Source organism: Colobus angolensis, unplaced genomic scaffold (assembly GCF_000951035.1).
Source record: "Colobus angolensis palliatus isolate OR3802 unplaced genomic scaffold, Cang.pa_1.0 Scaffold267, whole genome shotgun sequence".
Taxonomy (NCBI): Eukaryota; Metazoa; Chordata; class Mammalia; order Primates; family Cercopithecidae; genus Colobus; species Colobus angolensis.
The window spans coordinates 632668-647155 of NW_012115899.1; the positions used below are offsets into that span (position 1 = coordinate 632668).

A 14488-nucleotide genomic window follows, 5' to 3' on the forward strand; every position below is an offset into this window, starting at 1 on the left:
TGTAGTCCCAGCTACTCGGGAGGCTGAGGCAGGAGAATGGCGTAAACCCGGGAGGCGGAGCTTGTAGTGAGCTGAGATCCGGCCACTGCACTCCAGGCTGGGCGACAGAGCGAGACTCTGTCTCAAAAAAAAAAAAAAAAAAGAGATGGTTTCCTAGAAGGCAGCGGAAAGCAAAGAGAGCCCCACGTGATGATAGAGGAAACAGACCGAGGATTAGGGAGAAAACATTAGGGAGACTTGTTGATCTGACAAAAAAAAAATTAATTTTAAATGAGACTAGCATAGAAAACAAAGAGCAAAAAAATGACAAAAATAATTGCCAAGGGCATCATAACATTGCAACATTAAAAAACCTACAGGTGAAGAAACACCTTAAAAGCAAACAGGAAAGAGTGTAAGGAACAAAATTTCTGCCCTCGGATGTCTTTTTTTTTTTTTTTTTTTTAAATAGAGAAAGTCTCACTATGTTGCCCAGGCGCCTCCCCAAGGTGCCAGGATTACGGGCACGAGCCACTGCTCCCAGCCTCACATGTCTATTTTAATTTAGAGAAAGTCGTACACATCAAAACTTGGGCAATGGATAATCCTGTTCAAAAGAAGCAGGTAAAGATACAAAGAAAAAAAAAAGAGAGAGAGGCAGGCGCTGTGTGCAGTGGTGCACGCCTGTGATCCCACACTTTGGAAGACCGAGACAGACGGATCACTGGAGGTCCGGAATTCAAGACCAGCCTGGGCAACATGGTGAAACCCCATCTCTGCAAAAAATAAAAAAAATAGCTGAGCATGGTGGTTTTTTTCTTTTGGAAAAGGTCTTACTCTGTGGCCCAGGCTGGAGTGCAGTTGTGCGATCATGGCTCATTGCAGCCTCAACCTCCTGGGCTCAAGCAGTCCCACCTCAGCCTCCTGAGTACCTGGGACTGTAGCTGTACACCACCACACTCAGCTAATTTTTAAAATTTTTGGTAGAGATAGGGTCTCCCCGTGTTACCCAGGCTGGCCTCTCGAACTCCTGGGCTCAAGCAGTCCTCACACCTCAGCCTCCCAAAGTGCTGGGATTATAAGCATGAGCCACAATGCCCACCTGGATTCATAAATCTTCACAGTATCTTTATCTTTTTAAATCTGGGCTGTCAGGAAAGTACTCCAGTGAGTTACTCTGGCCACACTCACATGGGCTCCTGTTAAACGCATCTCTTAACTCTTTGAGATTTAAAATTATTATGTGCTTAAAATTGTTAAACACACTTTTTTATTTGTAAAATTTTTTTGTTTTAAATAGAAGTAATAGCATATATCTGCAGAAGAAGGATGGGAGAAAAATTTTTTTAATTGTGTTACTAGCATGTAAAAACATGCTTGGGAGTAGTGGACATTAAATTCTTTTTTTAAATTTTATTTTATTATTATTTTTTGAGACGGACTCTCGCTCTGTCGCCTAGGCTGGAGTACAGTGGCCCGATCTCGGCTTATTAGAAGCTCTGCCTCCCGGGTTCATGCCATTCTCCTGCCTCAGCCTCCAGAGTAGCTGGGACTATAGCCGCCCGCCACCATGCCCGGCAAATTTTTTGTATTTTTAGTAGAGACAGAGTTTCACCATGTTAGCCAGGATGATCTTGATCTCCTGACCTCGTGATCTGCCCGTCTCAGCCTTCCAAAGTGCTGGGATTACAGGCTTGAGCCACCGCGCCCGGCCTTGTATTTCCTTTTATGTAAATTGCTTACTCATGTCCTTTGCCCGTTTTTATTTTGGGTTTTTTTTTTTCTTAATTGACTTGTAGGATCTCTTTAGTTTCATGCTTTGACGTAGTTGTGGGCAGCATCTTTAAGAATTGTCTCCACTACTGCACATTTCTCTTCAATATACATTTAAAAATTTTAGAATCAGCCAGTTAGCTTCAACAAATACTCCTGTTGAGCTTCATAGTGCTCTGATTGCTACAGGTTAATGTGGGGAGAGATATCATGTATTTTATCAACACCCTTTGTTTGATCTTTCTGAGCCTGATACACCTGTTCCGAATTAATGCTGCTGTTCAGTGATAAAAATTAAGATAGTTTACCTAACTGTTATGTCTCGTGCTCTTTTGAAATAATTGTAGTTTCTCTCAGCATGTTTCTTTGTAAACTCGTGTTGTCTGAACTGTTAGGAAGGAGTGCGGATGGGACATGCAGTTGCGGGCAGGAAAATTCTATCATCTTTTCTGTGTCTTGTCTTTCTAGCAATTCCCAAAGTGAGACTGGAGACAATCTATATTTGCGGAGTAGATGAGATGAGCACCCAAGATGTCTTTTCCTATTTTAAAGAATATCCTCCAGCTCACATCGAATGGTTGGATGATACCTCCTGTAAGTACACCGAGTTTTCTGTGAATATGCTTTTGTTGATGATTTTTCAAGAGGTCCTGCCATCGGAGATGATGAATGATTATGGCTCATACTACTTGTTTATGCCTAACTTCTGCTGTTAGTCCAGGAGAGAAAAAATTGTCGAGCAGTGAAACCCAGCATGCCCTTAGCAGTCTGCCAGCCCATACCCCGTAGTATTCCAAACCAGCTTAGAGGTGGTGGCCAGGGCTCCAGGAGGTGGGTCACTGGCATCCGAATCTGCCGTACTTGATTGAGGCCTCTTTAACACTCACCTTTTCCCAACAAAGCAGAGGATCCAACTGCATAGACTTGGGGCTGCATTTTCAGAGCCTTGGACTCTGTCATTGCTGCCTTCTGTACTGTTACTCAGAGGGCTGACCCGGCCTGCGTCTCTGACCTAGAGAGAGACCAGAATACACGCTTGACAGAACGTCATTCTGGATAGGCAGAATGACCTAGAGCTAAACACTTCAGTAGACCTCTCATTTCTGCTTGCCTTGATCTGTGTGTTCTAGAAGATCACCTGCTCGCCCTAACCCATGAGCTTTCCACCTTGTGGGCCAACTGTCATTTTAACTTGTCTGCTTACTGTAAGTCTGACCTGACCTCTTGTTACCGCTTTGCTGGCTTCTTGTCTTGACTCACGTCTAGTCTGGCTTTCCTTGCTGCCAGCTGGCTGACCTGCTAGGTAGCACCCTAGATAGCAGCCTGGTTTTCTTAGCTGCTCTCTTAGGAAGATGTTTTCATTGAAAGAGAAACATGACTGAGTGAAACATTTTTCTCCTTTTTTCTTTCTGTTTAACTTACACCATCCAGATCAGGGACCGGCAGACCTTTTTCTGCGAAGGGCTGGAATACACCATCCAGGTCAGGGACCGGCAGGCCTTTTTCTGCGAAGGGCTGGAATACACCATCCAGATCAGGGACCGGCAGGCCTTTTTCTGCGAAGGGCTGGAATACAGATGTTTGAGGCTTTGCAGGCTTAGCGGTCTCTGTCACACGCACTCAGCTCTGCTGTGGCAGCATGAAAGCAACTGTAAATAATACGTAAACCATGAGCCTGGCTGTTTTCCGGTAGAATTTTATTTACACAAATAGGTGGTAGGCCGGGCATGGTGGCTCACTCCTGTAATCCCAGCACTTTGGGAGGATCACTTGAGATCAGGAGGTCAAGACCAGCCTGGCCAACCTGGCAAAACCCCGTCTCTACTAAAAATACAAAAATGAGCCTGAGGTGGCGATGCATGCCTATAATCCCAGCTATGCAGGAGGCTGAGGCAGGAGAGTTGCTTGAATCCGGGAGGCAGAGGCAGCAGCGAGCCGGGAAAGTGCCGCTGCACTCCAGCCTGGGCAACAGAGCGAGACTTCATTTCAAAAAAAAAAACGAAAAACAGGTGGTAGATGTATGTAGTTTATTGTATATTAATCATACTTAAATAAAGCTGGTACAAATATAAATAAGCAACAGGTGGTGGGCTAGCTTTTGCTTGAGGGTTATAGTTTACTAATCCTGATCTAAGTCATTAAAACTGTGGCTAAGGCATAATAGAATTGGAGGGACTCTCAGAATTACGTAGTTCACCTACCTCGTGTTATTTATCAGAACCTGAGAAACAGGAAGGAACATGTTGCCTAAGGCCACGTGGCACGTTAGTAACAGAAGTGAGAGCCTCAGACCTTCATTTCCCGAACTGAGATACAGGGTCACAGAATTTTGAGAAATACTCTTTTAAACAAAGTTAAAGAGGTTGATTTTCTGTAAGACTTCTCAAAACCCTTTTCTTGCTAAATTATCTTCCTTAAAGGGGCACATTAAATTAGTTGCTACAAAGCCAACTGGCTGTCATGTCTCCATTCTACATATCCCAGGGATACCTCCGTCACCCACGTTTTCCAGAGGGAGTGATGAAGGGGGAACATCGCTTAGCACGTCCTGACAAGGAACAGCAAAGGGCTTCCTGTAGGGGGCGGTAGTGTAAAGGACAATCCAAACTTATTTGACAGTCATCATCAAGAACTGCTGATACTTACGTATTCAGTATTTAACTACCTGTGTTCTGTCCCAAGTAGTTTTAATATACACAACCCTTTTTCATGGAATGCTTATTTTGTGGAGCTCAGTTTGGAAATGCAGCTCTAGGCTAATTTCATCAGAGAGGTTTTACTACCTTTTTCCTTCTTTTCCCTTCCCTTTCCTCTCTCTTTTCCCTTTCCCCTTTCCCCTTCCCCCTTTTCCCCTTTCCCCTTTCCCCTTCCCCCTTCCCCCTTCCCTTCCTCCTTCCCTTTTCTTTTTTTTAATTTTCTTGACAGTCTCACTCTGTTGCCCAGGCTGGAGTGCAGTGTCATCATCTTGGCTCACTGCAAGCTCCGCCTCCCACGTTCATGCCATTCTGCCTCAGCCTTCCGAGTAGCTGGGACCACATGCACCCGCCACCACGTCCGGCTGATTTTTTGTATTTTTAGTAGAGGTGGGGTTTCACCATGTTAGCTAGGATGGTCTCCATCTCCTGACCTCGTGATCTGCCCGGCTCAGCCTCCCAAAGTGCTTTCTCTCTCTCTTTCTCTCTCTCTTTCTCTTTTTCTCTCTCTCTCTTTCTTTCTCTTTCATCTCTCTCTCTTTCCCTCCCTCCCTCCCTCCCTCTCTCTTTCTTTCTTTCTTTCTTGCTTTCTTTCATTTATTTTTAACTTTTCATTTCTTTTGAGACAAAGTCTCACCCTGTTACCCAGGCTGGACTACAGTGGTATGACCTCAGCACACTGCAGCCTCAATATCCTGGGCTAAATCCATCCTCCCACCTCAGCCTCCCGAGTACCTGGACTACAGGCTCATGCCACCATGCCCAGCTAATTTTTGTGTTTTTTGTAGAGACAGGGTGTCACTATGTTGCCCAGGATGATCTCCCTCCAAGCAAGTCTCCTGCCTTGGCCTCCCAAACTACTGGGGTTACAGGCGTGAGTCACCATGCCTGGCCTGTGTTTCTCTTCATTAGTTGGTTTGTATATTTACTGATGATAATCTGTTGCTAGATGAGGCTGTAGTGATGAATGTGATGCGGAATCTGCTCTCAAGAAGCTTTTACCATTTGCAAAGCCATGTAATGTCTTATTTTACATTTTATTTTAGGTAATGTAGTTTGGCTGGATGAAATGACAGCCACACGAGCACTTATCAATATGAGCTCCCTGCCTGCCCAGGATAAGATAAGAAGCAGGGATGCCAGTGAGGACAAGTCAGCTGAGAAAAGGAAAAAAGGTAACTGAACACAAAGGAGGGAACTGGGATCTGAAAGTCCTCTTCTTTACACAGTCCTGTTGTGGGCCTTTGAGTTTCTGAGCAGAGCTCTATATAGCATCTCATCACCAGGTGTTTCTGAACTAAACTATGATGCTTTAGATCATCAGGAAATAGGAGAAAATACTGGACTTTTAAAATTATATGAGATAGTTCATCTTGTATCTCATTATATGAAATATTTTATCTTGTTTCGTCTTGTCCTTCACATTCCATTTTAGACAAACAGGAGGACAGTTCAGAGGATGATGAAGCTGAAGAAGGAGAGGTTGAAGATGAGAATTCCAGTGATGTGGAGGTTAGTAACAGTGGAAAGACAGGTGGAAAGTCATTGTAAAAAATTGCTTACTGTCTTTTTAATTTAAGCCTTAAAGACTTAGTTGTGTTTTTTTCTCTAGCTTTCTTTTTTTTTTTTTTTGAGACAGAGTCTCGCTCTGTCACCCAGGCTGGAGTGCAGTGGCCGGATCTCAGCTCACTGCAAGCTCCGCCTCCCGGGTTTACGCCATTCTCCCGCCTCAGCCTCCCGAGTAGCTGGGACTACAGACGCCCGCCACCTCGCCCAGCTAGTTTTTTGTATTTTTTTTTTTAGTAGAGACGGGGTTTCACCTGTTAGCCAGGATGGTCTCGATCTCCTGACCTCGTGATCCGCCCGTCTTGGCCTCCCATAGTGCTGGGATTACAGGCTTGAGCCACCGCGCCCGGCTCTCTAGCATTCACCATTAGACCTTCTGAGGGTGCACCAGACTCATGTCCTTTAAGTTCGCGTGGATATAACGATTCACCTTGAAATCTTAGAATAGTATTCATGCTTCTACAAAAGAGAAAATAGTTTTATTGAGAAATACTTTGAAGTGTTATCTGATTGGTAAAATGAAGAAACAGCAAGTAATGGCATACTTCCAAATGGATTATGTACTATTGTTAAAAAATATTAGCATGTATTCATTTAAAAAATATTTACTGAGTACCTGTTATATATCGTATTCTAAATGCTAGGGATATAGCTTCAAGCAAAACAAAGTCCTGGCACTCTTGGAGCCTGCATTCTAGTGGGGAGTACAGAGGATACACTGATGCACAGATACCTTATACTGTGTCAGGTGGCGATGAGTGCTGTGAAAACTGTGAAGAGTAGGGGATAGAGAGTGATGGAGACTGTTCTTTTAGACAAGGTGGGCAGGGAAACCTCGGAGTCAGAAATTCTACAGAGGAACTAGCGCTGCAATGCTGGCAAGTATTAAAGGTAGAATGCTTTTCTTAACAGTAGCTTTACTACTGAAGAAATACCAAAAAAGACTTTAATTTTTATATTAAAAATACTGTTCTTTCTTAAGTTGGACACGTTGTCTCAGGTAGAAGAGGAGTCTTTGTTAAGAAACGATCTTCGTCCAGCTAACAAACTTGCTAAAGGAAACAGGTTATTCATGAGATTTGCTACAAAAGGTAAATATGATATTTGGTATTGTTTTGTATTTTCAATCAAAATGAGTTATTATGGAATGACATCCTTCTTTTTTGAATAGAAGTTAGATCAAGTAATCTCAAATTTCCCTTTGAACTAGAATATTCTGCGCTTGTGAAATAATTGTTTGCCACCTGAGTTGGAATTTCTGATTTTAAAAGTGAATATTAACTATTTGTATATTTCTGTGACTTCTGGCTAAAGTGAGTTATTTTCTGTTAAAACTGGTTTGCCCCATATGTTTTCAGCCAGTTACCATCTGAATTAAGAAAACTTTAAAATGAAACTTTATTTATTACAGCAACGTCCTCCTGAACATTGCCAATGTACCATTCAGTTCTAATTCCCTTCTCATAAGACTGTTTACACACAGTGACTTTTGGTAGGCATTTAAAATGTGTGTGTATGTGTATATATGTATACACATATACACATATACACATACTGGTTTTTTCAATCATTTGAGAGTTAATTGAAGATGAAAACCCATCACCCTTAAATGTATTCCAAAGAACGAGAACATTGTCTTATACATAGCACACTTATCAAAATCAAGAAATTTAACATTAATACAGTACTGTTACCTAATCCGTAGTCGATATTCAGATTTTGTCAGTTGTTCCAATAATGTCCTTTATATATTCCCCGCCCAGCCCCCAGGTCTAGGATCCATCCAGGACTGAGTGTGTAAGTATGTAATGTTTCCTTAGTCCCCCTTAAGCTGGAACTACTTCTCTCCTCCCGTGTTTTCCAAGAGTATAGGTTTACTATTGTATAGAATGTCCCTCAGTTTGGGTTTGTCTGATGATTCCTCGTGGTTGAATTTGGGTTGTGCATTTGAGACAGTCGTGCCACAGAAGCGATGTCATGTCATTTCAAGGCATCACGTCAGGAGGCCTGGGATACTGACTCGTCCCAGTCCTAGGGGCGTTCACTTTATTCACTTGGTTAAGATAATCATCACTAGGTTTTTCCACTGTAAAGTTACTGTTTTTCCATTTGTAATTTAAAAATTGGTGGGCTGGCCGGATACAGTGGCGCATGCCTGTAATTGCAACACTTTGGGAGGCTGAGGCAGGAGGATCATTTGAGCCCAGGAGTTCGAGACCAGGCTGGGCAACATAGCAAGACCTCATCCCTATTTTTAAAAATTTAAAAATGAATACAATAAAAAATTGGTGGGCAGATACTTTGAGATCATGTAAATAGCTGTTGCTCATCAGAGCTTCATGCAGTAGTTTTAGTATCTGTTGATGCCTTTCTGACTGTATCATTTCTTTACTAGTAGACAGGTGCTGTACGGAAGAGCTTTCTGTTTTTACCTATTTGTTTGTTTATTTACATCAGTTTAGAATCCTGTCTTCTTTATTCAGTGGGTTATCATCCAATAATATCAGTATTTTATTTTATTTATTGTTTTGTTTGTTTTGAGACGGAGTCTCACTCATTGTGAGGCTGGAGTGCAGTGGCGCGATCTCAGCTCACTGCAACCTCTGCCACCTCGGTTCAAGCAATTCTCCTGTCTTGGCCTCCCTAGTAGCTGGGACTGCAGGTGCACGCCACCATGCCCAGCTAATTTTTGTATTTTTAGTAGAGACGGGTTTCACCATGTGGGCCAGGGTAGTCTCGATCTCTTTTTTTTTTTTGAGACGGAATCTCACTCTGTCGCCCAGGCTGGAGTGCAGTGGCACGATCTCGGCTCACTGCAAGCTCCGCCTCCCAGGTTCATGCCATTCTCCTGCCTCAGCCTCCCGAGTAGCTGAGACTACAGGCGCCTGCCACCACGCCTGGCTAATTTTTTGTGTTTTTAGTAGAGATGGGATTTCACCATGTTAGCCAGGGTGGTCTCGATCTCCTGACCTCGTGATCCACCCACCTCGGCCTCCCAAAGTGCTGGGATTATAGGCTTGAGCCACTGCGCCCAGCCTCGAGCTCTTGACCTTGCGATCCACCCTCCTCGGCTTCCCAAAGTGCTGGGATTACAGGCATGAGCCACCTCACCTGGCCTAATATCAGTATTTTAATTTACAAATTGTCTTGGATTTGGCCGGTAGAACCCCTTTCTTTCTTTATGGCACAGCAAGACATCTTGCTTTTCCAGACTCATTTTGCATCTTACCTGCTCCACATCTGGAATCAGCCATTTCTCCAAGGAGCTGGTGGGCATGGTTTGAGGGGTTTGGGGGTTGGGGGCTATACATACTGGTTTGTGTTGTCACGTTTACCTGCAGCACTGGATATATTTACAGTGGTGTTTGTTCTTCACAGTCAGAGTGTCCAAGAACTGTGGAAGACCTTTGTATTACTGCTTTGGACAAAAATTTATGATGACTGACCACCTTTCTTTCCTGTTAACTGACATTTCAACTTGACATATGTGATCTTTACCACATTTACTCATTTAAGTGGCTATTTGAGTACCTTCTACATGTACGGTACTATGCTGTTTTTTTAAGCCATTCTGAGGAACACAATGAGCAGGAAAAAATGATTTACCAAATATATGAAATTATATATAGTCTGTTTCCTTAATCCTGATTCTGTGTTGTTGGCATGTTATTCAGAAGTGAATATCATCTTTCATGGGGTGGCAAAAATGCCACCATTTTGAGAAAGCCTTTTTGATTCCTGAGTACCTATAATGACCTAAAGCTCTTTTATGCCTCTTGGAACCTTGTATCTTGTATTGTTTATTTTTGTTTTCTCCGTTAAGTCATTTGGCTCCAAAACAGCAGTTACAACTTTGTTCATCTCTGTATTTTGCTTTGTCCCCTCTACACTGCATTGCTGTAGCAGGCAGGCAGAGTGTGGATGTCGGTAGTGGATTTTTACTTTTTGTTGGCAAATTGCGCTGATCTGATGATTCCAGCTATGGAAAACATTTTAAAAAAAAATTCAACATTGTCTTCGTACCCTCAGGAAATCCTAGGTAATTATTGTCATTCATTTGTAGATGACAAAAAGGAACTTGGAGCAGCCAGAAGAAGTCAGTATTACATGAAATATGGGAATCCAAATTATGGAGGCATGAAAGGAATTCTTAGCAATTCATGGTAAGCCCAAAACCTTCAAATGCAATAGTATTTAAGTTTTTCTTAATCCTTCAGTTGGCATTCTGTGGTGAAATGTCTAAACCCTGTGTAGACTGGGAGGAAGACAAGAGGGAAGAATTCAAGATTCTTAAATGTGGCAAATGATGGGGAATGCTGAGTTTTAGTTAGTTACATTTAAAATATCTGTGTTAGTACCTAACATTGTGTCAACATGTAGTTGAAATGAATTAGTGAGGCTGGACATGGTGGCTCACGCCTGTAATCCCAGCACTTTGGGAGGCCGAGGCGAGCAGATCACCTGAGGTCAGGAGTTTGAGACCAGCCTGGCCAACATGGTGAAACCCTATCTCTACTAAAAATACAAAACCTAGCCTTGCATGGTGGTGGGCACCTGTAATGCCACCTACTTGGGGGCTGAGGCAGGAGAATTGCTTGAACCCAAGAGGCGAAGGTTGCAGTGAGCTGAGACTGTGCCTTTGCACTTCAGCCTGTGAGACAGATCGAGACTCCATCACAAAAAAAGAAAAAGAAAAGAAAAGACATAGTGGATTTCAAGGTCCTTCCTGTTAGTTTTTGACTGTGTGCTTATTTTGGCATTCTTGCAGGAAGCGAAGATATCATTCCCGTCGTATTCAGCGGGACGTGATCAAGAAGAGAGCCCTGATTGGGGATGACGTTGGCTTGACGTCGTATAAACATCGGCATTCTGGTAGTTGCCTGCTCAGCTCTTGGGTAGACACATGTTTGGCTCCTGAAATCACATTTTTATTCTTAATGCAATCTTTTAAGGTTCCAAACTTTATCATCCTCTCTTCCTTGCCCTCACCCTCTGCCAACATATAGGAAAGTAAGTCAAGTCACAATTAATTTTAAGTTGCCCAAAGAGGTCAAATGATTTTATAAAAGCTGTTCTATCAAAAAAGGCAAAATGTGACATAGGAAAAATTAAAACATAACTTTCCTTAAGATCCTAATTTTTCTACTATTAATATCAGCAGCTGCATGAAAACAGTTTTTTGTTTGTTTGTTTTTTAAGATGGAGTCTCGCTCTGTCTCCCAGGCTGGAGTGCAGTGGCTTGATCTCGGCTCACTGCAACCTCTACCTCCTGGATTCAAGCAATTCTCCTGTCTCAGCCTCCCGAGTAGCTGGGACTACAGGCACGCGCCACCATGCCCAGCTAACTTTTGTATTTTTAGTGGAGACGGGTGTTTCACCATGTTGGCCAGGCTGGCCTTGAACTCCTGACCTTGTGTTCCACCCACTTCAGCCTCCCAAAGTGCTGGGATTACAGGCGTGAGCCACCGTGCCCGGCCAAAAACAATTTTTAAAATTATTTTATCAGATGAACTGATTGTGTTGTTCTTTTTCTGTATTAAAAATACACTACCGTGTTGAGTGCTTTGTGTGTGTTGGTTTGTGCCTGTGAATGCCTCAGAAAAGTGGGATGTCATGGCCTGGGTTTCTTTCTCCTTTTTTTGGTGCTTATTGTAAAAGAACCATTTTATTTATGTTTTATAAAGAATTATTCTTGTTTTGAGCCTAATCTGTGGAATCTTCTACATGCCTGATAGAACTAGCCAAGTCAGCATACAAAATAACATACACACACATTGATCATGGTAATGGGGACAGAAAGGGATGAAGTCTAGACATTTTATTTAATGTGTATATACAAAATTGTGTATTTGAGATCTACGTGTTAATAATACACATAGTCCGGGAACAGTGGCTCACACCTATAATCCCTGCACTTTGGGAGGCCAAGGCAGGAGCATCGCTTGAAACCAGGAGTTCAAGACCAGCCTGGGCAACATAGTGAGACCTTGTCTTTACAAAAAATTAAAAAATTAGCCAGACCAGGCATGATGGCACATGCCTGTGGTCCCAGCTACCTGGGAGGCTGAGATTGCCTGAGCCTGGGAGGTCAAGGCTGCAGTGAGCCAAGATTATGCCACTGTATTCCAACCTGGGCGACAGAGCAGGACCTTGTCTCAAAATAATAATGACAATACACATACTTTTCTGTTACACGGTTACACTTTTCCAATTTTAGTTACTTTAAAATATTTTCATCATACACTTTTTGTTTCCATATTAAGGAAATTAAAAAGCAAATTGCCCCTATTTCTAGTACCCTGTATGATGAGTAATTTCATCTTACATTTTTCCCATGTGTTTATTTTCATAATAAATAGTATAACTCTTGTGAACATATACTTTATATTCCACTTCTTTTGTTTACCGTGTTTTTCCATTTTCGTTATTCATAGTGCTTATGTTCTCTACAGTCACTTTGGACGCTGAATTAGCAAATACTGAATGCACGTAGCCTCTGGCCACATCATTTTTGTCAGTGGATCAGTATGTAACCTTGTTTTACATATGTTTCTCTTTAAAGACACCTTATTTAAGATACACTGTTGATTCGTTAACGTTGAGTTCACGGCCAGTAGCCCTGTAACTCATGCCTGAACCCACCTTACCTGACATGGTGTTTTTCCACAAGGCACATCAGTGCCCTCTTGCATCCCGGAACACTAGGCAGCACTTCAGCACGACACTCAGGGCCATTTTAAGCAGTGAAATCAGCAGCAGGCACACAAGTGTGAAAAATGTGGCACTCGGCAGACTGAAACAGACGCTTGTTTACAGCATGAGATGAAACAGGAAGGCAGAGTGTTGCTTTGTTTGACCTCTGCTGGGAGTGTGTGTGCCTGGTGACTCAGATTTTTTTGCCACACTGTGCGTGCCAGCAGATGACCACGGAAGCATTGCAAGTATTCATTTTGGAGTTACAAATAAATTTGACAAATTTGCAAATACAAAATCTGTGAATAACAAGGGTCAGTTGTGTTTAAATGACTTTATGGTATTTGATTAGGCTGCTGCATCATACTTTACCTAGCCATCCTCCTGTTGCAGTATCAGAGTAATGTCCATTCGGCACTGTTATAGATAGTGCTCCAAGAAAATGTCAGGGGTGGGAACCCCACTTTTTAAAAAGGTCACCAGTGTGGAGTGGAAAATCATACTTATTAATTTTAGGGCTTTTCCTAATGTTTTCTGGTTTAATTTCTTCAGGGCTAGTGAATGTTCCCGAAGAACCCATTGAAGAGGAGGAAGAGGAGGAGGAGGAAGAGGAAGAGGAGGAAGAAGACCAGGACATGGATGCAGATGACAGAGTGGTGGTAGAGTACCACGAGGAGCTCCCGGCTCTCAAGCCGCCCCGGGAGCGGAGTGTGTCTAGACGATCCAGTGCCAGCAGCTCAGACTCAGATGAAATGGACTATGATCTAGAACTGAAAATGATTTCCACCCCTTCACCAAAGAAAAGCATGAAAATGACTATGTATGCTGATGAAGTGGAATCTCAGTTGAAAAGTATTAGGTAAAACTTGGTTTTATCAATGCCAGCTTTAAATTTGATTTTAAATACTAATATAACTTCTTAATTCCTCCTAATTTTATAATATCTTTTAGCTAGTCTGATTTCAGTCCCTGGTGGGAGTTTAATAAACACATCCAATATTTCCTCTGTACAAGCGGTGAGTCTTGTTTAGAAAACAACAGACAACCTAGACAGTGATAGTCATCTGTATTCCCGCTCTTTCCCCACAGTAACTACCGTTAGCAATGTGGCGGATGACCGTTCAGCTGTGTGTGTGTGTGTGTGTGTGTGTGTGTGTGTATGGCACGTGGAAAAACTATAGTGTATTTGTATAAAAGTGTATTTTTTATAAAAATGAGGTTATGCTGTTTATAGTTTTGCACTGTGCATTTTTCACTTAACATATGGTAGACATTATTTTTTTCAACTGTATGTAGTCTGTTGTTTGAAAGTATCATGATTTATTTAACCAATTACTTTTTGACGGACTTTAGGTTTCTATTTTCTTACAATTGCACTAACTAAATAAATTCCTCAAAGTCTAGTTATTACACAAACAATATACGTGTTTAAAAAGATGGTAAGTATTGCTTTATTTGTTTCCAGAAGGGTTTTTTTTTTTTTCTGAAACGAGTCTCGTTCTGTCACCCAGGCTGGAGTGCAGTGGTGTGATCTCAGCTCACTGCAAGCTCCGCCTCCTGGGTTCATGCCGTTCTCCTGCCTCAGCCTCCCAAGTAGCTGGGACTACAGACGTCCACCACCACGCCCGGCTAATTTTTTGTATTTTTAGTAGAGACGAGGTTTCACCATGTCAGCTAGGATGGTCTCGATCTCCTGACCTTGTGATCTACCTGCCTTGGCCTCCCAAAGTGCTGGGATTACAGGCATGAGCCACTGTGGCTGGCCTGTTCACATTCTTTTTTTT

The 14488-nt window shown here is 42.5% G+C and overlaps 1 protein-coding gene across 1 annotated transcript in view; it reads left to right on the plus strand.

The window, feature by feature from the left end:
- LOC105515668 (chromosome unknown open reading frame, human C17orf85) overlaps window positions 1-14488 on the plus strand; it is a 35327-nt gene that overhangs the window by 14305 nt on the left and 6534 nt on the right. Inside the window, exons 4-10 of the mRNA XM_011947506.1 lie at window positions 2221-2346; window positions 5492-5620; window positions 5881-5957; window positions 6994-7102; window positions 10075-10174; window positions 10780-10883; window positions 13257-13564. Of these exons, the coding sequence (XP_011802896.1) occupies window positions 2221-2346; window positions 5492-5620; window positions 5881-5957; window positions 6994-7102; window positions 10075-10174; window positions 10780-10883; window positions 13257-13564 (953 nt within the window). The remainder of the gene's footprint in view (window positions 1-2220; window positions 2347-5491; window positions 5621-5880; window positions 5958-6993; window positions 7103-10074; window positions 10175-10779; window positions 10884-13256; window positions 13565-14488) is intronic.